General features: G+C 35.8%; 2 protein-coding genes across 2 annotated transcripts in view; one reads left to right on the forward strand and one right to left on the reverse strand.

Annotated features, from left to right (window-relative positions):
• LOC123657335 (kinesin-like protein KIF19) overlaps positions 1-14,859 on the forward strand; it is a 44,921-nt gene extending 30,062 nt beyond the window's left edge. The window contains 11 exon segments of the mRNA XM_045592901.1: positions 337-462; positions 3,205-3,320; positions 4,799-4,972; positions 7,717-7,882; positions 8,039-8,161; positions 8,415-8,701; positions 9,250-9,433; positions 11,723-11,936; positions 12,689-12,821; positions 13,658-13,777; positions 14,335-14,859. Coding sequence (XP_045448857.1) covers positions 337-462; positions 3,205-3,320; positions 4,799-4,972; positions 7,717-7,882; positions 8,039-8,161; positions 8,415-8,701; positions 9,250-9,433; positions 11,723-11,936; positions 12,689-12,821; positions 13,658-13,777; positions 14,335-14,425 — 1,734 coding nt within the window. The 3' untranslated portion in view covers positions 14,426-14,859.
• Position 14,860: 1 nt separating this feature from the next.
• Positions 14,861-27,337, reverse strand: LOC123657338 (pH-sensitive chloride channel 2-like; the record flags this gene model as incomplete). The annotated part of the gene is made up of 8 exons (XM_045592905.1): positions 14,861-16,324; positions 16,689-16,890; positions 18,380-18,545; positions 19,262-19,417; positions 19,506-19,664; positions 19,747-20,059; positions 20,971-21,163; positions 27,306-27,337. Coding segments are annotated over 8 exons (1,476 nt in total), but the record flags the coding sequence as incomplete, so codon positions are not given.
• Positions 27,338-27,570: the final 233 nt, after the last annotated feature.

Below are 27,570 nucleotides of genomic sequence, written 5' to 3' on the forward strand. Positions count from 1 at the left end.
AACTCGAACAAAAAATGGTTATAAGCAAATACATCATTTACCATTTAGGGTGAGTGAGTAACGACTGAATAAAATATAGGTACACCGGGTTAACAAGAGTCATATGAAATTCATACTATCGACTCTAACCTTAAGTTAACCTGGTTCTTCATGCTATGAAATTATATTTATAAAATGTTACCTAATCATCAACGAGGCAAAAAATATCGAACCGATATAAAAGTATCTTATAATTAATAAGATTAAATTCTTTTGTGGCGATGAATTTCAATATTAAATTGTATTTAAATTGACACCGATCGCGACTCTTGTTATAGAATCATTTTATATTTACAGGTAAAACTTTCCTACATTGAAATATATAACGAAAACATACGTGATTTACTAAACCCTAGTGCTGGACCTTTAGAGCTGAGGGACGAGGGCGGGAGTGGTCCTCCTGTTGTTGCTGGGTTAAGTGAGGTAAGAACTAAATATTTATTAAAACATTTCTTCAGCCAATCTATGTAACCTCTGTTTTCATACAAGTACGCCAAAATCAGTTTTGTATTAAAATTTAAGAAGACAATAATATATTTGACGTTGTATGTGTGTACGAAATTGTCTATTATTAAGAACTGGACATATAACGATGGACATAAGCGTGCAATAAAATGACTGTAAGGTTAATGGTAAAAGTCTCATAAAATGCAAGAAACTAGATTTACAAATCGGTGGTGTAATCACGGTTGCGAGAGGAACTGCAGCCTCTTCGATAAAGCTTTAGATTAGGTAAAACCGAATTTTGGGACCGTGGGGGGAAGGGGGGGGGAGAGGGTGGGGAACGCTACCCCTGGTACCACTGTCACACCTCAGAACCCCATGGTTATGGAGATATCCATGGTTAAAGTTTTGAGGTTAGAAGAAGAATTTCGAAAGTTAGAGGAACGCTTGGCTCCGGCGCCCTCCCTCCGCGCCTCCGCGGCACAAAAAAAAAAACACTCTAGGGGTAGGACAGACCAAGACCACGTGGACAGTGGGGTTCTCCGATTTGGTTTTGGGTATTTTTCGAATTTCTAAACCTATATTCTAGCACGCAATGTTACTAATTTTATTAGAATATTATGTCTGACGCGTTATTTTGTTTAAAAGTGTCGATTTGTCACACAATGCAAACAGTACGAGCTCAAAGGTATTATAATAGCTTTAAATTCTTCTTCTAACCTCAAAACTTTAACCATGGATATCTCCATAACCATGGGGTTTTAAGGTGTGACAGTATTACCTTGTATAGATTCCCCTACACCCTCCACCCTCCACACCCAAAAACCCCATAATTCGGTTTTTCTAATTCGGTTTTACCTAGTCTAGATCTTAGCCGCCTCTTCGCCTTCACGTATCACAACATAAGAATCCACGTTCGCCTTTACCACTTTAGTTAGTTGGTCCATATGATCGGGGACTACCTTCGCCTTTAGGGCTCCTATGTTTCCTTTACGGTAAATATACATTCCGAGTAGAATTTTTTTCGTGTTCTTTAGAAGGACCGGAACGGGCATGCCCGATCTGGACTGGATAAGGTATGTAACGAAGAAGATTTGTCTGGACCTGATCAGGGTGAGATGAGATTTTCTAATCGGGTCCAGGTCAATCATCTGCGTTACATGCCTTGCCTGGTCCGGGTCGAGTATGCTCGGTCCGGTCCTTTTAAAAACCACGAATGTATATTCTTGACAAAATTGTTTAAAAAAAAGTGAATTGATATTATAAATAAAGTGAATTGATATATAATTATATGTGTCTTAACATAATTATTATTTTATTTATTTCCGTTTATTTTTTCCAATGTATTATTTATTTTTGTTTTTACTTTAAATATCACTTATTTTTATTTACTTTTATGTTATTAATTTATTATTATTATTAATTAAATTTTATTTTTTAACTTCTATTAATTAACTACTAATTAACTGCTACCTACTACTTACGACTGCTCCACTGTGTAGAAATGAACTCCCTGCTAGACTGTCCTGATAACTGTATATGTATATACTAAGTGCGCTTAAAACATCGATAGCGCAATTCAGGCTCAGTTCGCGTAATTTTTTTTAGGCTATCCTGATCTGGACCAGACCTGATCCTGATCCAGTATGTCTTACCACACTTGATTATATTTTACATCAGGCTATCCTTGTCTGGACCAGACCTGGTCCTGATGGGGCTTGCCGGATCTGGCATGCCTCATTCTATCCTGATCGGGTCCAGATACATGATCTGGTTGAGTGACTTTTTTTCTAGTCGGGAGAAAACTAAGGTTGCAGTCTTTTTAAAGCAGTTAAATTATTGTTTTTTTTGTAAGTTGTCGTAAGTGTTACATAAAACGTTTATGATAAATTCGCCAGGGTGTATGTTAAATCGCCATTCCGAAATCACAAAATGAAGAATGGTTATTATGACACTAAATAATAAGGCGTTTGATATTCATGGTAGCAACATATATTTTGTTATCTCGAAAATTTTAACTCACTGCCAATGACAATGAATCGTGAATTATCCTGGACATAATGTATTGTCAAACAACTTTACTCTTAACAATGAGAAATATATCTTATGATGATTAAATATTATACGTATTGTTGTTGTTATATGTACGTATGTTATATGTATTATTATGTATTTCGACTTTAAAATTTTTAGTCATAGCTACTCTATAAGGGTGAAACAAAGCAGAAGTAATTGATAATGCTATTTAGGGTACACGTAAAACGATAGCTAGCGTGTTGTGAATGATAGCGTGACGCAGATATTTGTACATCGAAATTTACGACACGTAACATTAAGTGACTTTGCCGTAGCACCTATCCACCACCTATTTAAAACAATTGTATAATTGGTCAATAATTTTAAACAATTTTTAAATATTAAATAATACCAATAGTATATCAACTATTAGTATAACATTATAATATTTAAGAATTATCATTGAAAGTACATACGTTTTACTTCAAGTTAATTACCATTAACTTTCATGGTCTATGATTGCAAAAGCTTCAGTAGGATGTAATAACATTTTATAATTTATTTCAAACGATTCACGTTGGCCGAATAACAAAAAACTGTTAAAATAATTGTGTCATCGTCATTTTCTTATTATCTAATGAAACATAATTTTTAATTCAATTAGGTATATACAATATATACTTAAAGAATTTACTTATTTTGCAGATTCGTGCTCTTGATGCACCTCATGTGGCAGAACTCTTAGCCAGAGGCGATCGTGCAAGAACTGCAGAACCAACTTACGCAAATCAACATTCTTCAAGAGGACACGCACTCCTGAGGTCGGTACTATTGATACCAATTTACATCTGTTATTAATTTAAAAACAGAATTTTTGCTCTTCGGCAAAATTCGATGAAACTAATGATACAAAAAAGGAAATAAATTATAATGCATAACTATATTACCCTTTTATATTGTTCCTTAACTAATTAACATTGTTTTAAGAAAATATAAATTTTAATAACCAAGAAACTTGAAACTAATTGATATGGGGGATAATGGGGTATCAGGAAGAAATGGCTAATTAGTCATAAATGTGTTCATCGTGTTACAAAATCTGCAACAATCTTAAAATTCTGTTTATTAATGTATTAGTGGTGTACAATAATTATTGTTTTTACCAAAAAAAAAGGACTTCTGTAAAATCGACAAGTAGTACAACGTAGGTGCACGATAAAATAGTCAGGTAAATACGCATTATTAGCTATAACTCGATAATTGTGTTTACACGCAAACTAAAAAAAACCGACTTCAATTACATCGACGAGTAATACAACGTAGATCGACGAAAAAATAGTCGCGCGTTATCAAAGATTACTCAAAAAGTAGTTATCAGATCTCAATAAAATTTATATGTGACCACATGAAAAACATCAGCTTTCGATTAAATTAAAAATTATTAAAATCGGTACACCCGGTAAAAAGTCATTGCGGAGTTTCAAGAGTTTCCCTCGATTTCTCTGGGATCCCATCATCAAATCCTGGTTTCCTTATCATGGTACTAAACTAGGGATATCTTCTATCCAACAAAAAAATAAGTATCAAAATCGGTACACCCAGTAAAAAGTTATTGCGGATTTTCGAGAGTTTCCCTCGATTTCTCTGGGATCCTATCATCAGATCCTGGTTTCCTTATCATGGTACTAAACTAGGGATATCTACTTTCCAACAAAAAAAGAATTATCAAAAATCGGTACATCCAGTAGAAAGTTATGCGGTATGATACAAAGTAGGTCGACGAAAAAAGCTTCAAGTTAAAACGCATTATTAGATATAACTCGAAAAGTAGTTGTTAGATCTCAAATAAATTTAAATGGGACCAATTGACACACACCACCTTTCGATTAAAAAAAAATTTGTCGAAATCGGTCCACACGGTCAAAAGTTCTGATGTAACATACATAAAAAAATAAAATACAGTCGAATTGAGAACCTCCTCCTTTTTTGGAAGTCGGTTAAAAAGTACATGTTAGATCTCAACTAAATGTAAATTGGACCACATGACCTTTTGATTAAAAAAAAGTCATCGAAATTGGTCCACTCAGTTAAAAGATTTGAGGTAACACACGTAAAAAAATTAATAAAAATAAAGTCCTCCTTTTTTGGAAGTCGGTTAATAAATTATGAATACGCTACATCAATATGCTCAATTCGTTAACAATTTTGAAGAGTTTGACACTATAAAGTTAAGGATATCCACAATGTTTTCTTCTTGTGCTATGCAGCTATTCTACTCATATTATTCAACGTTTAACAGTGTGTCGGTGAGCAAGAATGTTTCGAATGGCATCCAACGTGGACGGTTGTTCCTCATTGATCTTGCGGGCTCTGAGCGTGCGGGGGCTCGCGCGCGACGTCTCGAAGGGGCTCACATAAACCGTTCACTACTCGCACTTGCCAATTGTATCATGGCACTTTCTGGTGGTGCGAGGTAAGCATTGATTGTATTTAAACATTTCTCTTCAAGTAGCTTATTAACTTCTCAATATCTATCTTTATACCAAAATTCATCGAAATTGGTTCTGTGACATAAAAATCAATTTGTTAAATGAAACTGAAATATGTTATCAATTTTTATTGTATTTATGGTTCACTGTTTTTGCGATAATGGATTACTTATAAAAGATAAATATAGTTGACGCGGAACTTTTTATAGGGCTGATTAAGATAAACATTTCTCTTATACATTATAATATTATTTCCTAAAAGGCATTGATGATGATGTTTTTGAAATCTCATAGATGGCGCTGCTTTAAAATTGTCTTGATACTTACTTATATTCATTTTATTATGTTTATCGGCCTAAGTTACTTATATTGCGTGAATTTTATAGTGTGAAGCTAGCTTATAGCATGGTTATTAACATAATAACAACAACATTCAAATATGCGTCGTTAGATTACACGTTGTTACAGAATGCGTTGAAGAAATAAAGGTTCACTGCTCGTTCCCCGTAGGTGATAGCGTGATAATATGTAGCCTATATGTTGACCCGACTTCTTAATAATTTCGTTCCAAATTTGAAGTAAATAATATACAGTATGCAGTACTTTTTTGAGTTTATCCAGGACATACATACAGACGTTACAGATTGTGGCTATGGCACTAAAGAATTTAGCCACCCCCTCTCTTCCCGTGGGTGTCGTAAGAGGCGACTAAGGGATAACAAGGTTCCACAACCACCTTGGAACTTAAGAAGCCGACCGATGGCGGGATAACCATCCAATTGCTGGCTTTGAAATACACAGGCCGAAGACGGGCAGCAGCGTCTTCGGTGCGACAAAGCCAGTACTGCGGTCACCAACCCGCCTGCCCAGCGTGGTGACTATGGGCAAAACACATGAGTTCACGTTATTTTTGGCGTAAACTTGTGGAGGCCTATGTCCAGCAGTGGACTGTATAGGCTGTAATGATGATGATGATACATACAGACAAACAGACAAAAATTCTAAAAAGTATATTTTTGGCTTCGGTATCGATTGTAGGTCACACCCCACGAGAAAAGAATACTCTTTTAAAAAAAATTCAATGTACAGTTTTGACTTTCCTATTTATTATATATTTGGCCATCAATGGCGGGGTCCTTCGGGGGTCTGTACTCTCGGCAACGCTATACTTGCTGCACGTCAACGACCTGCTCAAACCTACTGGGTATGCAGATGATAGCACTGTTGTCGAGCGTTACGTGTCCGACGCACGAGCCAGCGGGTCTTAGTTCCAGTCGCTGAGGGAAGCCATGGTCCAGCGTCTGGGCTTGTCTATTAAAGCTGTGTCTGATTGGGGTGATGCAAACCTGGTCGAGTTCAACGCTTCTAAGACCCAGGCGTGTTTCTTTTTGGCAAAGCGGAGTCCTTTCCATCTGACTCCCTCTTTTCGGGGTGTGCCCGTGCCCATAACCAGCCACCTGGAGCTTCTTGGCGTTAACTATTACAGATATTTCCATCCAGTGACATGGACTTCTGTTTATATGCACTATCACTAGATTATACAAACCGAAATTATACCATTGTAATGAGAGGCGGCTCGCGACATTTTTTGATGGGGGTTTACAAAAAAATAAACGATAAACTAGAGTTTACCATTTATTTATTTGTTATTGATCACTGCAAGCGCCAGCTACAAACACCAGACACGGAAAACAAAATCATTTATTGCTTTCTTTACATCCACACAACCAAGGGGTTTTGAAATATTGTTCAGATTTAAACCACGCGCAAGATTTAGTTTTCGTACTTCATTTTTGAGTAAGTAAGTAAGTACAAATTCAGTTCGACGCACATTTTGACAGTCTTTTCACACTTTTAAATAAAAGATACACCGTATTGTTCCATTTTTAACACAAAATGTCGCGCACGAATTATTTTTATTACTTATTTAAAAGAAAAAACTGCTAAAAACTGACGAAGTCAACACGTTTGTTTGTATACATAAGAACGGCAAGAGCGCATTATAGTCAAATTATGGCACACCCCGCACGCACACGCCACACAGCCGAACCTACTGTAGGTATAGCAACCTCGCGCGTGAGCGGTGCTCCAGATTAGGCTAATTTCTCGTATGAATCACTACATAGTATAAAACAAAGTCGCTTTCTCGGTCGCTGTGTATGCTTAAATCTTTAAAACTACGCAACGGATTTTGATGCGGTTTTTTTAATAGATAGAGTAATCGAAGAGGAAGGTTTACATGTATAATACATGCATAATATAGTAGAGGAATACTGGTAGTTTTTGCAACCGGGCGAAGCCGGGGCGGGTCGCTAGTATTGAAATAATTTAATGTAGTATAATATCGTATAGTAATAATTGGATATAAAGAAATATAGGATTAAAATTACCTGTGTAATTTTAAATCGTTTATTTGGAGTGTGAGAGCACTGCACCAGCGTTCTTTAGGACGAGCTGCCTCTGATTGTAATTATAAGAAACCTGCACGTATAGCGTGGGGTTTACCGAACAGCTAATGCGGTTGTTAGTTCAAGTTTATTTACATGGTCTAAGTTTCTTATCTGCTTCCGATCTAGTGAAAGAATGCTTATTACACAACACTAAAATAAATGTCTATAATTGCCGTTGGTTTCTTATTTTTTATCAACTTAATATATACAAATATAAACATAGGATGAGAAGAATGTATATTATTGAACACTGGAACAAGTGCGTATCGTCGCCGCAGGTACGTGAACTACCGCGACTCGAAGCTGACGCGGCTGCTGCGCGAGGTGCTGGGCGGGCGCTGCCGCACGGCCATGGTGGCGCACGTGTCGCCCGCTGCCGCGCACCGTGACACCACGCGCTCCACGCTGCACTACGCGCAGCGCGCCTCCGCCATCACCAACAAGGTTTGCAGCACTGCAAACTGGTGCAATATTTAAACGAGTTCATCAATTTGTGCTTGTTGTCCAATTCTGATTTCGAGTGCGTTGAATGGCAGGTCCCATATTTTTTAATGTAATAATTAAAAAAAAAACAATATTTTTAATATTTTTTATTTTCAGGTTGAACGTGAAGTTATTGAAACGCCAATGCATTTGTCTCAATATCGTAGTGTTATTAATGAGCTGAGAGAAGAAATCGCAAGACTTAAAACTAAAATGAAAGACGATCGTTCAAAGTGAGTTATTACTTTTGTTCTGTGAGTATTTTTTATTGTTTCGTTATTTCCCGTCAACAATTTTTTTTTTACTTTTTTATACGATAACTAGTGACAGTAATAATCTAACCATTGTCTCACTTAATACTTTTATCTGAATAATAGTAGATACTTACTACATATCTGAGAGTTGAACATAACAAGTAATTGCTAAAATTATATGTAACTAATAAACTAAAAATTACTGGTAAAATAAAAAAAAATATTATTATTGTCAACACAATAGGAATAGAGATGAACAACAGAAAATCGAGGCAGTATTATCTAAAGAAGAATCTGAAGAGAAATCGGCTCATTTAAAATCTCTCCGAGAGTCGATCGTCGCGACATTCAAGCAGCAGATGAGGTTAAGAAGACGATTAATGGAGTTAGACAGTCACTTGTTGGGACTAGCTCTGGATGCGGAGAGACAGCACGCTGCCATCTCGCACTGGGAGGCTCGCTTTAACAGACTCTACAAGCCGATTAGCTTCAATGGCTCAAGACTTAGTACACAGCAAAGTTATAGGTATTTTGCAAATAATAGTAGATATCAGGTCGTATCTTAGAAAACATTAAATAAACAGTAAAATAAAGGCTTTGCTAAAAATAATCAATCTATAAATAAGTATCCCTTCAAATTTGAAGTGCATAAATTGCGGTATACAGCTTTTGAAAATTTTAAAATGAAAATTTTGTGTCAATGGACTAAAAGAAATTTACTTTCTTGTTGATCTTTGCCGTTGATGACTATGGCCCAACGGTCACAGTCTCAAGGCGCTATTAACTCGTTAAGGTCATCTGTCCGTTCTAGATTTGGCTCGATAATTTTAGTATAGTGAAGTAGCTATGTGAACACAAATTCATTTCGATAGGACACAGAAAGAAATATTTTGCTCTAAATTTGGAGCAGCCTGACTCGAGAATACCTAAGATGATCTATGGTGAGTAAGCTAGTTAGAACTCCTATGGATGATTGGGGGTATGGCGCTTGAAACGCTGTCGGCTGTTGCAGGTTTGTTTGTTACTCTAGGCATTATAAAAAAAAAAACATGAAACCTTGTGTTACTCGCACAGAGGCGGCACGGGCACCAGCACCGCAAGCGGCGGCAGCGAGCGCGCCGAGGCAGAGGTGGCGGTGGAGCAGGCGTGGGCCGAGCTGGCGGCCGTGGAGCGCGAGCAGGAGAGCGCGCGCGCCGAGCGCCTGCGCGTCGAGCGCCAGCTCGAGCAGGTGCGCCTGCGCGGCGCGCAGCTCGAGCAGGTCAGCACCCGCAGTTCTGTGCAGCCGCTAGTGCGCCGCCTCACGTCTAATGGTTTTTAAATAGCGCCTGCTTCCAGACTAGAGTCTATTTTTACGAAGAATTTAATATAATTGAACGTATTAATTTTTTTAAATTTATAATTCCTATTAGTAATTTCTAGCCATTCACAACCGGTTATTTTGCAGATTAATAGTGGCTAGACACTGACACATTTCTTTTTCCCTCAAACTTGTCTGGAAAGCTGTCCCTCAAGGCACAATTCTTAGTTCTCTGCTCTGTACACCATTCCTCATTGTTGTAACAGTGGTGTGCTAAATGTGACGATTTATCTTTAGGCTTGAAGGAAGATGTTTACAATTCGACTATATTTATTTTATTTATTCTTAATGTAAACCGAAATACAGACATATATAAAGAAATATACAATACAAGACGTACAAAGGCGATCTTATCGCTGAATAGCAATTTCTTCCAGATAACCTTTGGGTACTGGACACGGTACAGTAGCAGCGGTTACAAGTATGCACAAATTAAGGAGGAAAAATCAATAATAATAAATAGATAAAAACTACGATATGATAGGCTGTACTTTTTGTGTACTACCTCATAAATTTTGGCTGGATAAATCGATTTCGATTATTATTATTTTTTTTAATCGAAAGGTAGTGCATGAGGTTCCATTCAAATTGGAAATTACATTTTGAGCTTTTTTTTATGTCACTAGGTCGGCAAACAAGCGTACGGCTCACCTGATGGTAAGCGATTACCGTAGCTTATAGACGCCTACCAGAAGCATCGCAAGCGCATTACCGACCCAATCCCCAATCCCCCCAGGAGCTCTGGTCACCTTACTCACCAACAGGAACACAATACTGCTTGAAAACAGTATTATTTAGCTGTGATCTTCTGTAAGGTCGAGGTACTACCCCAGTCGGGCTGCTCCATATTTTGAGCAGGAAATTCCTGCTATGCCCTACCTCAGTTAGAGCTATCTCTAAGATTACGTATTTACTTCACTAGTCCTTTGTCGAACATAACTTTTAACTGGGTAGACCGATTTGGATGATTGTATTTTTAATTTAAAGCTGTTACATGGTATCATTTAAATTTGATTAAGATTTGACGAATAATTTTTTAAGTTATCTTTAATAATCTGTATTTACTTGACTAGATATATTTTCGTTTGCGAGCAACCGAATTCCGAAAAAGGAGGAGGTTCTTAATTCGGTTGTATTTTTTTATGAACTTAGAACTTTTTTGACTGGATGGACTGATTTCGATGAGTTTTTTTAAGCCGCAATGTTGTGCGTGTCAGGTCCCATTTAAATTTAATTGTGATGTGACAATTACCTTTAGAGTTATATCTAATAATGCGTATGTACTTGACTATTTTTTCGTCGATCTGCGTTGTATTATAGTGGACAGCATTTAACTGGGTGTATACATTTTGATTATTCTTGTTTTTATCGAAAAATGGTGCGAGTCTTGTAGTTGCGTTTAAATTTGATCGAGATCTGATTGCTACTTTTTGAGTAATTTTTGATTATGTGTATTTACTTGACTATTTGTCGATATATAATTGAAGTAGGTTTTTTTTTTTCATTTGCGAGCAAACACAATTATTTATTTATTTTCATTAGTTATCAGGATTGAGGAACTAATGTTGGATTCAAATAAAAGGCTACCCAGCTCATTCTTCTTTGATGCTGTTTTGCTCATTTCACTCCTATTCCGTATTGTATGGGTCTATATATATATATAGTTGATATTGTTCAGCCTTAATTGTAGGATTCTGAACAATCATCTAATAAATTAAATAATTTATTCGTAGCTTGTGTGCAGGATAAATTTTATTGACAATCGGTGTAAATAAACATACGTAACTGACGTAATTACTCACTTTTAGTTAAAACTAAATCATTACAAAACCAATTAGTTAAATTTAGCACTTTAAAAGACCACACAACTATGTAAACAATATAACAAAATGAATTATGAACAATAACAACAAAAGCGAAGCAAAATTTAAACCTATATTTTAGTGCTAATTAAAAGGCGAGGATGCTTTTATAATTTGATGCAAAACTACTACGAGGACTTCTATTATTTGATCTACTGAGAAATCGAAACTCATTTTGTTTTCCATTAATATAGCACTAATTAATAAGGTAAAATTTAACCGAGTAAGTTTTTATGGTCCAAATTACAGCAAGAAATTACAACGTAAGTTTCGATTGTGATGTACATAAAAGCGGGACCCATTGGTAACACTGCACGTTCCGCGGCAGGAGCTGCCGGCGCACATCGAGAGTGGGCCGGAGCGCGAGGTGCTGTCGCTGGTGTGCCGCGTGCACGAACTGGAGGCCGACAAGCTGGCGCTGCAGGGCGAGCGGGCGGCGCGCGCGCACGAGCTGCGGCGCCGCGACCTGGCGCTGCAGCGCCGCGACGCGCAGCGCCGCCTCACCGACGAGATCATCACGCGCCAGCGCCGCGCGCTCGAAGGTATTACCGCACTTTTAACTGAGGTAGGGCACAGCAGGAATTTCCTGCTCAAAACATGGAGCAGCCCGACGGGGGTAGTGCCTCGACCTTACAGAAGACCACAGCTAAATAATACTGTTTTCAAGCAGTATTGTGTTCCTGTTGGTGAGTAAGGTGACCAGAGCTCCTGGGGGGATTGGGGAATTGGGTCGGCAATGCGCTTGCGATGCTTCTGGTGTTGCAGGCGTCTATAAGCTACGGTAATCGCTGACCATCAGGTGAGCCGTACGCTTGTTTGCCCACCTAGTGACATAAAAAAAAAACTAAGTGCAGGCCACGCGCTGCAGCGCCGCCGCACCGCTTTATATGCTGTGTGGTTACAGCATTAAAGAATATAGCCACCACCACCCACTTTCTTCTCGTGAGTATCGTAAGAGGCGACTAAGAAATAACACAGTTCCACTACCACCTTGGAACTTAAAAAGCCGACCGAGCTGGATAACTATCCAACTGCTGGCTTTGAAATACACAGGTCAAAGACGGGCAGCAGCGTCTTCGGTCCGACAAAGCCAGCCGTGCGGTCATCAACCCGTCTGCCCAGCGTGGTGACTATAGGTAACACACATGAGTTCACGCCATTTTTGGCGAAAACTTGTGGAGGCCTATGTGGATGTGGACTGCGATAGGGTGAAGTGATATGATATTCTTTATATAAATTATATTTAAAATATAAAATCATTTATTAGAAAAACTATGTTGTTTTTTTTCCAAAGAATATGGCATCGGAGTTCAACCAGATTTAGCTCAACTTTACGAATTATATCAACAAGAAATCCACGCTTCTACATACACTGACGGTAGCAGCGATTATTACACTCCATATCGTCTTCCGCCCATATCAACGAGGTAAACAGTTTTAAGCATTATAACACTATTTAAATACTCAGTAAAATATATATGATTTAAAAACAATTTTATTTCAATTAATTTTCGATTTTACTATTGACATTGGAAACCTAAGTATGCAAGGTTTTTTATGATATAAAAATAAAAAATTTCGTTTTTTGAAAATCTGGAAAAAAAATGTAAAGTAATTTTATAAAGTAAGAGTTCGTTCGTTTTTGGTATCGGACATAATAATAAGAGAATACGAACTAGAGATGAAATTCACTTTTCTATTTAGTGGATTAAAATTATTTTGTATTTGCTTTAGTATATTAAAAATTAAATCGCGAGAGGATTGGCTGAAAAATTCCTTACATTAATTCAAAATTCAATTTTTTTTTTAATTTAAATATTCACTGATGAGTTGAAAGAATAAATATCCTACCAACCGACAGTATGAAGCCTGTATAAAATGCCAACGTTGGGTTATCTTTTATTTTCCTGGCACAACTACTGGATTAGCAGGTATAAACAGGTATATTTACTAGTTATTTTCAACCACATGTTTAATTAATAAAGCTTGCATCAAAATGAGCGCCGATTCATTGCGAATACGATGACATAGGGTTGTCAGCTAAAAATCTAGTTTGAATGGCGGTTGGCGAATGAGTAAGGCTAGTAATTTTTCAGCCAACCCTATCGTGATTTATTTTTAACACACTAAAGTAGATGTAAAATAATTTTTATCCATTAACCAAATGGGTGAAGATCACGTCTAGTTCAGATCTTAGAATATAATGCATTAAAGTAAAACATGTGTCGTTTAGTTGTTTATATGATAGTTTGACGTGGCACAGCATGTCGGAGCTGACGTGGTCGGAGAGCTCGAGCGGCTCGGGGCGCGGCTCCAGCTCGGGCTCGGGCGAGCGCCGCCTGCCGCAGCTGGCGCCCACGCCGCGCCCGCGCACGCGCTACAGGTGCCCGAATTACTTCACAAGCACGCTATTATACGGCCTACGTGTACTCGTCGGGGCTAGCTTAGGCTTAGGGTCCGACTACAGCGCCACGGATTCTAATACGAGTGTTTTAGTTACGCTTTAAAGTGGTCGATGGATTATAGCGAATCGGGATCGAATTGAATTCATTGTACCTTGGCATTTCTTAATTGAATGATATTTTCATGGAATTTAACAAAATCATAATGGGATATTTTTAATTGCACACCAAAAAATTATCACCCAGCAATCTATTTCCAGCAATGAAATTATTTTTAACCAAATTAAATTATTTCACAACATGCGTAAACCCATTGATTATAAAAACTAAAATTACAAATATTTCGATAGTAATAGATACAGAAGATAATTGGTCATAGTACATATTTATTATAAATACCTTCCAATAGATTATACTTAGTCCTTATCTGATAGCTGCATCAATACTACCTTTGCTAAATTTCATCCGTTGCACTTTTGTATGGACTAAACGTTAGTACTTTATGAAATAGTAACAGTTATTTTATTTTTAATTGCAGTCAAGCAAGTGCTACCACGCTTAAGCGATATTCAAGCGATGACAGTTTGGTGATCGCGGCCCCGCGCTCGAATGATCGCACTGCACCTTGAGCTGCTCTCATACAATTTGTGCGGCTCTTTCTCATTTCAAAGGTATTGCTAGACTAGCGTAAGGTATACTAGCGACGCTATTATACCTTGTTAGTAGGATTAAAATTGGGTACCAGGAGCAGGAAGTCGTTACCCCAGTTCTAGATTCAATTAAGAATCGGTTAGAAAATTTACATTGTTTTTAAATAATTGCTTGTATGAAAACTATTAGTGGAGTAGCAGTGTGTTGATTTTTGACAGTTTTAAGAGTTTATGGCCGTACTTTATTTAGTAATCGATTTAAATACGATTGTTTTTTCAAAGATTTGTACTATAAAAGTAGAAAAAGAGTGAGAAAGTGTTGTTGATAATTTTGTACGTTAGCGAGTACCAAATTATTGTTTTTCAATTATTTACCTAATGTTTGCAGTTTTGTTAATAAAAGAGTAATAAGTAAACTTAATGTTTTATTTTGCTTCATATAAATATTATTATTTATTAAAATCACTCACGATAACTTAATCTTAAATAATCTCTTTCATTCTCTATTTTTTTTTATTTTTATAAAAATAACATCTAATCTAACGTGAAATAAATACAATATTAAAATTTAATTTTTCAAAATTATAATAATTTTTTTATCACTCGTCGTCGTCCACGCCCACATTTCGGTATGTGGTTTTAGACCACTCCCTAAATTCAAAAACCACGTGTATTTCTTTGTACAAAGTATAGTGAAATTGTCAGAATATTATTTTTAAACACAGGTATAACGTTATTAAATTTTGGAAAATTAAGCATTTAATTTTCAGGTAAACATCAAAGTTGCAGGTTTTTTTTTTCAGAAATAGAATCAGGATTGGTTTCGAAACCGCGCGATCAACGAAAAATACACGTGATATGTTGTTACAGCCCTCTTTGTGATATTTTATGATTTTTTTCGACATGTCACACAATTTCGACTTCACATGATTAATGAACGTCCTCTTACGATAAAACAATAACGTAACAGGACATATTTTATACAAATACTTAGAAATGTTTATATTACATAAATAAATAACTAATCTACGAAATATGACTATATTTTACTCGACAATAATATTTCATGAAACAGAAAATTTTTGTACAACTTTTCCATTTTTTCAATTACAACATTGCTAGTATTATTTGACATAGTAACAACACTAACAACGCAATAGAAAATACTACCGTTTTTATAGTTCATCCTTGAAACTAAACTTTTACTGTTTCGACTATTTAACACAGAGTTAAATACAATGAAAAACAGCACCTAGCAATAATATAAGTAAATACAATGACTTTTTTACCTAAATCAAATAATAGACCTTCGGAGACTATAAAAAACTAAATAAAAAATGCTTTTTTACGTAAATAATTTCTATAAGATTCGAGAGAAGATTCTCTGTGACTAAGACATTACTTATATTCAACACATGTTTAAACCATTAAAACATGAACTATTATAACATATAAGTATTGATAATACATTATAGGAACATAAGTCTATTGTAACATAATTAGTTATGATTAGCGTAGACCACAAAATAAAGTATATCCCTTTTGCATTCCCTCGAATGAATACCAGGGCGTAAGGCTATTGACCATACTGCCGACTCTAACGTACACAGATTAAAAAAGGAATTATAGACAATAGACAAAAGTCCAGTAGACGATGTTAAAGAATATGAAAAGAATGGGAAACATGAAGCGGGATCGCTTATCTATCCACGTGGCGATCTCCTGCGGAGTCATCTGAGTCCAAGTGTGATGCTTGGGCGGCTCGTCAGAGCCCTCGCTGCCTTCGGTGCCTCCACGAGGCTGCCTGCCTCCCGACGCTATAAGGTCGTCGTAGCTCTGAGTCGTGATCGTAGGCAAGTTCAGTGCAGATGGGAAACTCTGTTTTAAAATATATACAATTTTCAATACAAATATTGTTTTAAAATATTTATCTGATGAAATTGTATTTCCTTTGCGTGATTTAGTTCCTACCTTAACTATTCCGTCGTGGTTAGCGTAAAACGATAAAAAATTGTTACTGTCAAACGAAATTTAAAGGAAACTATACCATACATAAAAGTTTCGATTACACTAGATTTTACCTTCAAAAAACAAGTAATTGTATAAAAACTAAAGAAAGGTACTCTCGCGAAACTGTAGCAACATTAACGTATTAGTATAATAACATGGCAAGAGTAAAGTAGTCGCGTCGTGTACGAGGGATTGGCGCGGTCGCGCAGGGGCGAGAGCGCTCGGTACTCACGTGCACGGTGAGGTAGTTGTTGTAGCCGGGGCCCGCGGGGTCGCTGCTGGTCTCCTGCTGCAGTGAGGAGCACGAGCGCGACTTGCTCAGCTGCGGCGACGACTCGCGCAACTCCTTCTGAAGTTCCTTGCGCGCCAGACGAGGCGTCAGCGTGCTCTTCAGGATGTACTTGCTGTTCACCTTCTTAAGGCTCACTACCTTCCTATTTTAAAACCAAAACGTCGATACAATTTTTTAAGCTTTCGCGAACACTGTGAACCCTTAATTCTACGGCAATTACCGCGATTGTTATTTTATCATCTGTTAACATTGTATTTAAGACCGAGAGCCCAGAATGGCCAGCCTTTGGTCATTTCATAAAAGCTGCAAATTTCTCAGTGCATGCTCCCAACACCGATATGCGCAATGGCCAAATATGAAGTTTAACTCATGGTTACTTTGGCAGATACCAGGTATCCCCTGCACACTAAATTTCATGGATATATATACAAGAATTGCTCGTTTAATAGTATTCGATGATAGTGATACTTTACTTTTTTTTTAATTATTAATTAACATTTATTACGAATACTTTACTTATAATCGTTGGATCAAATATAATCTCAAATGATTTAAGCAATTATTAGTCTACATTAAAAAAAAAGCTAATAGATTTACTTCCGCATTCCTTTTGAAACCACTTGAAAGAGAAAAATGTGATGGGATTTTAATTAAATTTAAAAAGAACCATACTTCATATAAGTATTTATACTTAAGATATACTTAATTATATAGTGCTGTGTGGCTACGGCACGAAAAAAAAAAAAGAATATAGCCACCCCCCTTTCTTCCCGTGGGTGTCGTAAGAGGCGACTGAGGGATAACAAAGTTCTACTACCACCTTGGAACTTAAGAAGCCGACCGATGGCGGGATAACCATCTAACCGCTGGCTTTGAAACAACAGGCCAAAGACGGGCAGCAGCGTTTTAGGTGCGAAAAAGCCAGCCCTGCGGTCACCAACCCGCCTGCCCAGCGTGGTGACTATGGGCAACACACATGAGTTCACGCATTTTTGGCGCGAACTTGTGGAGGCCTATGTCCAGCAGTGGACTGCAATAGGCTGGAATGATGATGATGATGATGATGATACTTAATTATATATGACTAGCTATGCCCGCGACTTCGTCCGTTTGGAATTAAAAAAAAATAATGTTCAATTCGCAAAGTTATAAAATAAATAAATTTTTAAAATAAAAGTAGCCTAAGTTACTCCTTATTACATCAGCTACCAGCCAAAGTCCTGTAAAAATTGTTCCAGCCGTTTCAGAGATTAGCCGTAACAAACAGATAGACAGACAGACAGACAAAATTTGTAAAAAATGTTATTTTGGTATATGTACCGGACACTCCAATTTTATTTATTAAATAAATATATTAAAAAAATTACCTAAAAATATACAACACTATATCCCAGAGACTACGACCATAGTTTTGACTTTTGAGATATTATAGGTTTAGCGTTCGTTTTGCTAGTTTATTAATTCATACGAATGCAGGTTTTTTAACTGCCAATAAAAGGTTTTGTTCATGAAAGATTATTCTATCAAGTAACAAGTTATATACGCGGTAACAAATACGCTAAACTTTTTACACTAGCAGGACATTGTATCTATTTTATTTCAAAATATATGAATAATTAAAATCAACGTACTTTCTGCGCCAAATGGTGTTAACGAAAGCGAATTCCACTAGTGCAGAGAAGATAAAACCAATACATCCCAGGAACCAAATTTCACTCGCTTTGATGTAAGAAACCTTCGGTAGAGTCTTTGCTTGTGACGAGGCGAGGGTAATAAACGACAACATAGTACTAGTACCTGTAATGTAATAATTATATTTTTAGAATAAAATTTTGCGAACTGCGTCAGTGATAATGTTATAATACCTATGTACACAAACCGTGCATGTTTGTGCTAATTTGAAATATATACGCGATTTTTGTTTAGTTTGAACTTATGCTATGCTTAATAAAATACGTTTTTATACATTTTAAAGTTTAGGATTTGAATATTTCGTGTTTTTTTTTTTCAATGTTGAAATTGTTGTCAAAATCAAAATCAAGCAATATTTTATTCAAATAGACTTTAAAAGCACCTTGGTATTGTCATTTTACAATTTTTATTTTTTAAGTGAAGCTACAATCGGGGCGGAATGCAGATTCTCAGTCAAGAAACTCATCAGTTACTTTAAAAAAAGTATAATATGTATTCTTATACATGCATGAAGTATAACGTCACTAAGTCCACACATCCTTATCATCTATATAATCCTACACCGAATAGTAAACTTCAGCTATTAATTTTTTTCAATACAAACTTTAAATTTCTTTTCAGAAAATTTCAATATCGTTTATGCAATTTTATTATACAGTCGGACCCACAAATATATAACCAACAAAGAGAAGTTTACTTTGTGCAGTCGGAAATTTAGGGATCTTATATATTTACTTGATTTATGTTATATTTTATAGCTATCGTATAAAATAAGGAAATTCAGAATTTTCACCATCGAAAAGAAAGAAAAAGCTGTTTACCTAACGTAATTCTTGGCGCAGAAGCATCAGCTTGTAGCCAGAACGTAACCCATGACATAGCCACAATCATCATCGATGGAATGAAATAGTCCATGAGATAGTAACCGACTTCACGGCCCAATTTAAAGGTAAACTTCAATGCACTGTAGTTTCCAGCTGCAAATTATAATGAATAGTGTAGTAAATATAATGTAAATGTTATGTTAATATTATATGACGTCACAAACACATAAAATGACATTACATCTACCTCCTAGGCGCATATTGACTATGTCGCCTCTAACAACGGATTCGTTAGTCCAGTAATCAAGGAGGGAGTACTCGGTCAAATGCAGCTCCGAAGAAAGTCGAACTGGGGTGTTCTTTTCCCACATTAGTCGTAAAATTGAAGCATTATATTTCCCTGAAAATATAATTTTATGAATGAAAATGTTTTCAATTCTATTTTCTATGAATATTTGAATAATATAGTTAAGAAATCTTACAGCTTTCTAGGTTCATTGAACACTTTTGGTCATCAAATGGAAATTTTTGAAGATTCATCCAACAGTAAAGTACTGCCTGCATTCGACGACTAAACAACACTTCGCCATCGGGTGCTATCGATATCAAGACGTCCTTACTGTCGGTTCCCATGAGACTTGACGATTGTTCATTGGACATGTACAGATGAGGAACCCAAATTCGTTGACGGAGATCACTTTCTCCGATGATTTTCGTACGTTCAGGCGAATACAACGTATATGCAAGCCGCGCGTCTGTCCACCGTAGTTGTAGAAGAAAATGCAATTTGAAATTCTGGAATGATAGAGTAATATATCAATGTTATGGTATCTTAAAGTAAAATCAAAGAAAATTCTTCAATCAAATATTTTTTATTATAAATTAAGTAATTCAATATTGTATTTAATATACCTAAAAATCGAAAATTAAATAAAAATATAATTGTGTGCCTGTGATAAGAGGTATAAGTTGACTTTGTGATGTGATCATGGGCATTATCAGAAAATCTTAAAACCCTACTTCAATCTTCTATAGTTAAGGCAATAATTTTTGCATAAAGTAATGTAACAAAAAAAAAAACGTGAATATTCATCAAATTGTCGCCGTTTTGGCGATGGCGCAACGGTCACAGAACTGGTTTGTGGCTGTTGCGCTGGCGGTTGCGTGTTCGATCCCCGCATATGACAACCATTTGTATTTCTCCATACAGATGTTTTCTGTAGTCTGGATGTTTGTACAGTGCTTGTCTCCCCACTGTGGCTCGGAGAGCACGATAAGTCGTCGGTCCCGGTTGTTATTATGTACACCTGATAGCGATCGTTACTCATAGTAGGGAATATATCCACCAACCCGCATTGAAGCAGCGTGATGGATTAAGCTCTGATCCTTCTCATCCTCTCCTACATGGGAAAAGAGGCCTATGCCTAGCAGTGGAATATTACAGGCTGAAGCAAGCGACCCCTTTGTCAGTAATTAATCACTTTCAAGTATTGAACACTGTTTATCTAATTTATATTCTATATTTAAGTTTCAGAATCATTTTTCGTGAAAACTGATGTACCTAGAATTATATCCCTTTGAACTTACTTTTGTAAATTGGCAAAGCGCAGGTAAATTATGTTAAGATGCGATTCTTGAATTTGATGAATTGTCAATATTATAATAGAAATCATATAATGTCAATATTATAATAGAATCTATCTTACCAAATCGTGAGCTTCTGCTGGTTGTATGAAGTAAACATAAGCGCTGGCATGTACATATACCACTTCGCCAGTCTGATAGGTAGGTAGGAGCAGCCGGTCATAGCGGCACTCGTGAGCCAGTCGCGAGAGGAACTCTGACTGCGTGTAGCTATCCCCGTTGTCCAGTGATGGACACTCCAATAGTACATTTTGCCTGAAATTATATTTCAAACAATGTAAAAAACTAAATAATCATTATTTATGTTTGAAAGATGGCTCTTTTAGTATCATTCACATTCGTTCCATAGTTTTAAAAACATTGAAATAAAGTATACATTACAAGTTAAATTTTAACCCCTAACATAAGCTATTAGGTACTAAAGAAACAAGTAGTTACACAATTATATTAATAGAAGTATTTATTAATCATTAATTACGTGTATGCACAGCTTATCAATTGAAGGAGTTATTGCTCGATACGTAAGACATGCTAGGGAAGAATTTCCAGCAGCCATTGTTTAAATTAATAATGTCGTAATAAAAATAAAATTTGAGGTTTGTTTTATCCTTTGGATAGCCTTATATATCAGACTAGCAGTGCCCGCGACTTCGTTCGCGTGGAATTTAACAAAAAAGTTATTTTTCAGTTCGCAGAGTAATAAAATAAATGCGTCTCTAAAATAAAAGTAGCCTAATCCCCGTCAATCTCGGTCCAGCTGTTTCAGAGATTAACCGGAACCAGTAGACAGACAGACAGACAAAAATTGTAAAAAATGTAATTTTGGTATATGTACTGTATATACATCCATATGCACTTAGTAAAAAGCGATTTTTTTTTAATTCTTCAATGTTAAAATTTATTCATTTATTTATTCATTTATTCTTATAAAGGTACTTGAACGACTTATTCACTATTAAAAATACTGGTTCAAATATTCGTAAAAATAAGTTTATGGTGAACTAGTCACTTACAGAAGTACACAACACTCACAAAAAAGAACTTTGTTCTATCGTTACATCAAAAAAAAAAAAAATTGGAGTAATGTGTCCGCAAAGATGTCAATGCCACAGCAACTGTCTAGTTTATTGTAGTTGGTAATTAACCGATTCATGGGTGATTTTGACCAAGTTTGGTCTTAGATGAGCTTGTTGTGATGGTATTTATTTTGCGTTTCGGTCTCACCAAGCTTTATCAAGGTACACATATACTAATTTCGGAGAGCAAGTCGGGTACATTAATTAAATTATTTATGATTTTATAAAGCACAATCCGATCAGATGAGTTTCTACGGTGTTCTAATGATATATATCATGTTGAAATAGCTTAATCTAAACATTTTTGAATATCATATCAAAAATTGACCGCTCCAGCGGGGTTCGAACCCGCGTCTCCGACTGACCGTGTCGGCGCTCTAGCCAATCAAGCTATGGAACGATGTCATCACGAGGTCAATTTTTGATATGATATTCAAAAATGTTTAGAATTCCTAATGTGTGGGTAACACAAAAATAAAATCGTACATATTAGCTTAATCTAACCGAATAATCAGCATCATAAGAACATCCAGGACATTTAAAACGTAGAAATCTGGTGAAGCTTTTTTCGCGTTCTATCTTATTAACGTGAACACGATACGAGGGATTCCAGACTGGGGACGCGTACCTACTCTAAGATGCTTCTGACTAGGGTATTGTATAGTACCTTAAGGGTTAATACTGATCGAAACTCAGAACAAGTTCTCTTTACAAAACCAACCATTTTTGAAGCTTTGGCTACTATCGAATAGAAATGGTTCACGAAACGAAGTTTCCTCTCAAGTTGTACACTTAAGTCACGGATAGTATCAACTTTCTGCAGAGAAACACCATTTAGATCATATGTTGATGATCGTACGTTCCTGTTACGAGTGAAAGTCAAATGACATATGACTATATAATATAGCATTTACATGCATTGAGAATCATCAAGTTGTCCTGACACCAATTCTGAATTGCGTTCAAGTCTTGTTGAAGGAGAAAGACATCCAAATCCGATTTAATCTCCTTATATACCTTTAAATCATCCGCATATAAGGAACATTTGCAGTGCGTTATGGAGCATACAATGTCATTTACGAAAATCATGAATAAAATCGGCCACAGGTGAGAATCCTGTGGTACCCCAGAGGTAGACAAATACGGTGGCGACTCATAACCTCTTAACAACACTCTTATCTCTCTATATCTACTCTATCTCTTATGAAAAATGGAGGTAGGCCATCGGATCCTGGGCTCTTACATGCATCTAAATTACTTAGCAACTTTAGCACCTTTCTTTCAGTGAAAGTAATTTTGGCTAGATTGAATTGAGAGTAACTGAATGAGCTAGTTCGTATAGAATTTGGGCAAATGGACGGCATGAAATTTGACGAGAAGTGTGCAGCAAATTGTTTGCTTATCTCCTCTCCCGATGTTGCAACATTTTCTCCCAGGTACATAGTGGATGGAATATCACTAGATTTAGATTTTCTGGCTTTCACAAAGGACCAAAAAAGTTGGGGGTTTTTGGTGATGTTTATTTTTCGGTGTTCGATATGTATGTTTTGTAACAATCTCTAATCGCTATCCTAGCATGGTCGTCTAAAAGTTTATATTCGTAGTGCTCCCTAGGATTCTTAAACTTTATTTATTTGTATATAGATAGCATTATCAGAAACCGCTGAAATGTGCTCTAAGTAGTGACGTATGTACAAATACATAGCCTGGCCATATATACAGTTACATTTAAAAAAAAAACTAAATATTACATTTGAATTTGGAATCGATCATTTTTATAATTATGATTGTTCATTGTGTATTCTCATTTTCTTTTTTCATGACTTAGGACTTGCAGCCTATAAAAGACGCACTGGTCATTTCTTAACTTTAACTGATAATTTAAAAAATAATAGGGTGGTAAAACCAAAACAACTACTTAAGCGGTACGCAAAGGGAGGTCACAGAAAAATTTTGTTTATGGATGAGAAAATTTTTACAATTGAGAAATATATTTACAAACAAAATTAACGTATTTATGCTCAAAGCTCTAAGAAAGCTTCGCAATCAATCAACAGAACACAATTCTTCAGTGATGGTTTGGTGGGGTATTAGCTATGAAGGAGTTATTAAGTCATATTTAAGTTTTTTCATAAAGAGGTATCAAAATATCGCCACAAGTGTACCATTACCATACCATTCTTGAGAAGGTAGCTAAGCCCCTTAACAACACCACGTTCAAAAACCAAGAATGGTCCTTTCAGCAAAACTCGGCGCCGGGCATAAAACTCGATCCAACCAATCTTGGTTAGAAACTAATATTCCGGACTTCTTCAGAGCTGAAGACTGGCCGCCATCTAGTCCCGGTCTTAATTCTCTGGATTATGATTTATGATCAGTTTTAAAGAGCATGGCTTGCTCTAAATGCCATGACAATTTGGAGTCCCTAAGCAATCCATATGATTGGAAGTGAAGAATTTTACCATGGAAAGAGTGCGTGCTTCTATTGATAACTGGCCTCTGGTTTAAAGGACTATATTGCATCCGATTGAGACCACTTCAAATAAGCTTTATATATTTTTAATCGCTTCAGCCTCTAATTTCCCACTGCTGGGCATAGACCCCTTTTCCCATGTAGGACAAAGAGCTTAATCCACCACGATACAGGTTGGTGGACATTTTCTCTACTAAGAGTAACGATCGCTATCAGGTGTACATGATACAACCGGGACCAACGGCTTAACGTGCTCTCCGAGTACGGTGGGGAAACCACAAGGACTACATAAACACACAGACCACGGCGAGCATCTGTATGGTCAATACAAATGTTTGTCATGTGCGGGGATCGAACCCACAACTGCTAGCGCAACAGCCACTAAACAGTGCTGTGACCGCTGCGCCAATGCGTGTCTGTATATATTCTTAATGGTTTTATATTAATGTATTCAACTAACACGCTGTAATAGTAATAAATCTTACGTGCAATAGAAAAAATGTTTTTTTCTTTGTAACAATGGTCAAGGCTACATATATAATAAGAAAATAAAACAAAAACAAATAATATAATAATGTATGTATGTGTGTATAATGTTTTAATAATAAAATATGACCAATAATTTTATTTTTCTTTGATAAAATTGAATTGTTGCATAGAGTACCTTATCTACTACTTAAAAATAAGTAGCAATAATAAATATTCCCTATATGTACGCATATCGTAACATAAGTGCCTAGAAAGCCATTTCTAGACAGTTACTTTTAAACGACATCATAAAGGAGGAGGTTCTCAATATGACTGTTTTTTTTTGTGCGTTACCTCAGAACTCTTTACGGGGTGTACTGATTTTGCAGAATCTTTTTTTTTCCAATGCTACTGTTTGAAATTGTATCGTCCCATTAAAATTTGGTCGAAAAATGATGAGTCTTTTTTAGTCTACCTTATAATAAGCAAACACAATTATTATTAATAATCATGAAAACAATTCACTACCACTAACACGTCTAAGCAAAGCTCCTAGATAATATATTGGATACTAATACGTAGCATTTAAGTAATCATTACAGTAATTAATTGTTTTAATTTTCCGGATTTTTTTTTCTTATACTTGATGTGAAAAGTTTCTTTCATGTTACCTAAATGATAATTAAGTGGTCATTCTACTATTTTAACAACATGTAAATGTTAACAGAAAGGTGTTATTTTAGGTTAATATATGGGTTGATAAAGCCACAACAAGGTCGAGGGAACTAACTACTAACGGCAACTATGCTAATATTTGTCGTTCCAGATAACATTGTGAACGAGTTAACTGAGATATCAACAAGATTTGCTCTAAGATTAAACTTTAAGCCGCTTGCTACATGTGTGCTACACATTTAGGTATGTACTTAGTATTTATGTATTAGTTAATTTTTAATTTTATTAGTTAATTTTTTTTTAAATATTTGTGTATTAGTTAATTGATATATTATTGATGATAATAGACGCCGCGTTGGCGCAATGGTCACAGCCATGGATTGTACCTGTTGCTGCAGAAGTTGCAGCCTGTTGCGTTGGTGGTTGCGGGTTCGATCCCCGCACATCACAAACATTTGTATTGACCATACAGGTGTTTGCCGTGGTCTGGGTGTTTGTGCAGTCCTTGTGGGTCTCCCCACCGTGCCTCGGAGAGCACGTTAAGCCGTCTGTCCCGGTTGTTATCATGTACACCTGATAACGATCGTTACTCATAGTGGGGAATATATCCGCCAACCCGCATTGGAGCAGCGTGGTGGATTAAGCTCTATGACCAGCAGTGGGATATTACAGGCTGAAGCGTACGTATTAGTTAATTATGGAAATTATATAATTTAGTTATATGTAAGTAGAACTCCGTCTACTTTTGGTAGCAAACATATGTTTAAACAAGCCTTTAAAAACTTGGTTACTTGGATATACTTATAGCAGTTTTTATTTATGGTAGGTATAATAATAATTGTGTTGGCAGTCAAACGAAGAAAAACCGACTTCAATTATATTGACAAGTAATACAACGTAGGTAGACGAAAAAATAGTCAAGTAAAGACGCATTATCAAAGATTACTCCAAAAGTTGTAATCAGATCTCGATAAAATTTATATGTGACCACATGATAGCCATCAGCTTTCGATTAAATTAAAAATTTTCAAAATCGGTACACCCAGTAAATAGTTATTGCGAATTTTTGAGAGTTTTCCTCGATTTCTCTAGGATCCCATCATCAGATCCCGGTTTCCTTATCATGGTACCAAACTAGGGTTATCCCCTTTCCAACAAAAAAAAAAAAAAAAAAAAATTATCAAATCGGTACATCCAGTAGAAAGTTATGCGAAAGTTATATGTAACTCAAAAAGTAGTTGTTAGATCTCAAATAAATTTAAATGGGACCAAATGATACACACCACCTTTCGATCAAAAAAAAATTTGTCGAAATCGCTCCACCCAGTCAAAAGTTCTGAAGTAACATACATAAAAAAAAAAAAAAAAAAAAAAAAAATTCGAATTGAGAACCTTCTCCTTTTCTGGAAGTCGGTTAAAACTAACAAGTTCTATGAATACCTACTAAGTATAAAAAAAACCAAAAAAATTAAAAGCTATTAATTTTAATATTTTTTATTTAACTAAAATTAAAAAATCCCTATATTATGGTTCATGTTTTTGGCATAATCTTATAAGAACATTACTACTGACTTATATAAAAAAAAAAAAAAAAAAAAAAAAAATAGTTAAAGTTTTTCGCTTTAAAAATATCTTTATGCTTTGTTTGTAATATATTTGTGGTGTACAATAAAGTATAAAATAAATAAATAAATAAATATATAACGTATTTTTTTGTATATTATTAGTGTATATTATTAGTATATATATGATTTATATGTAATATGTATTATTATTCTGTTAGCATGTTTAAGTTTGTAATGTTTATTAGTATTTTTAAATTTATTAGTAATATAAAACTTTAAAAACTTTTTTAGTTTTTTTTATTAATTTTTTATATCCGAAGCTAATTTATTATAATGTTGAGCACCTTCGAACATTACATTTTTATGCCATATTTTATTCGTGGTCTATGTAGTAAAATGTGATCA

Source organism: Melitaea cinxia, chromosome 10 (assembly GCF_905220565.1).
Source record: "Melitaea cinxia chromosome 10, ilMelCinx1.1, whole genome shotgun sequence".
NCBI lineage: Eukaryota > Metazoa > Arthropoda > Insecta > Lepidoptera > Nymphalidae > Melitaea > Melitaea cinxia.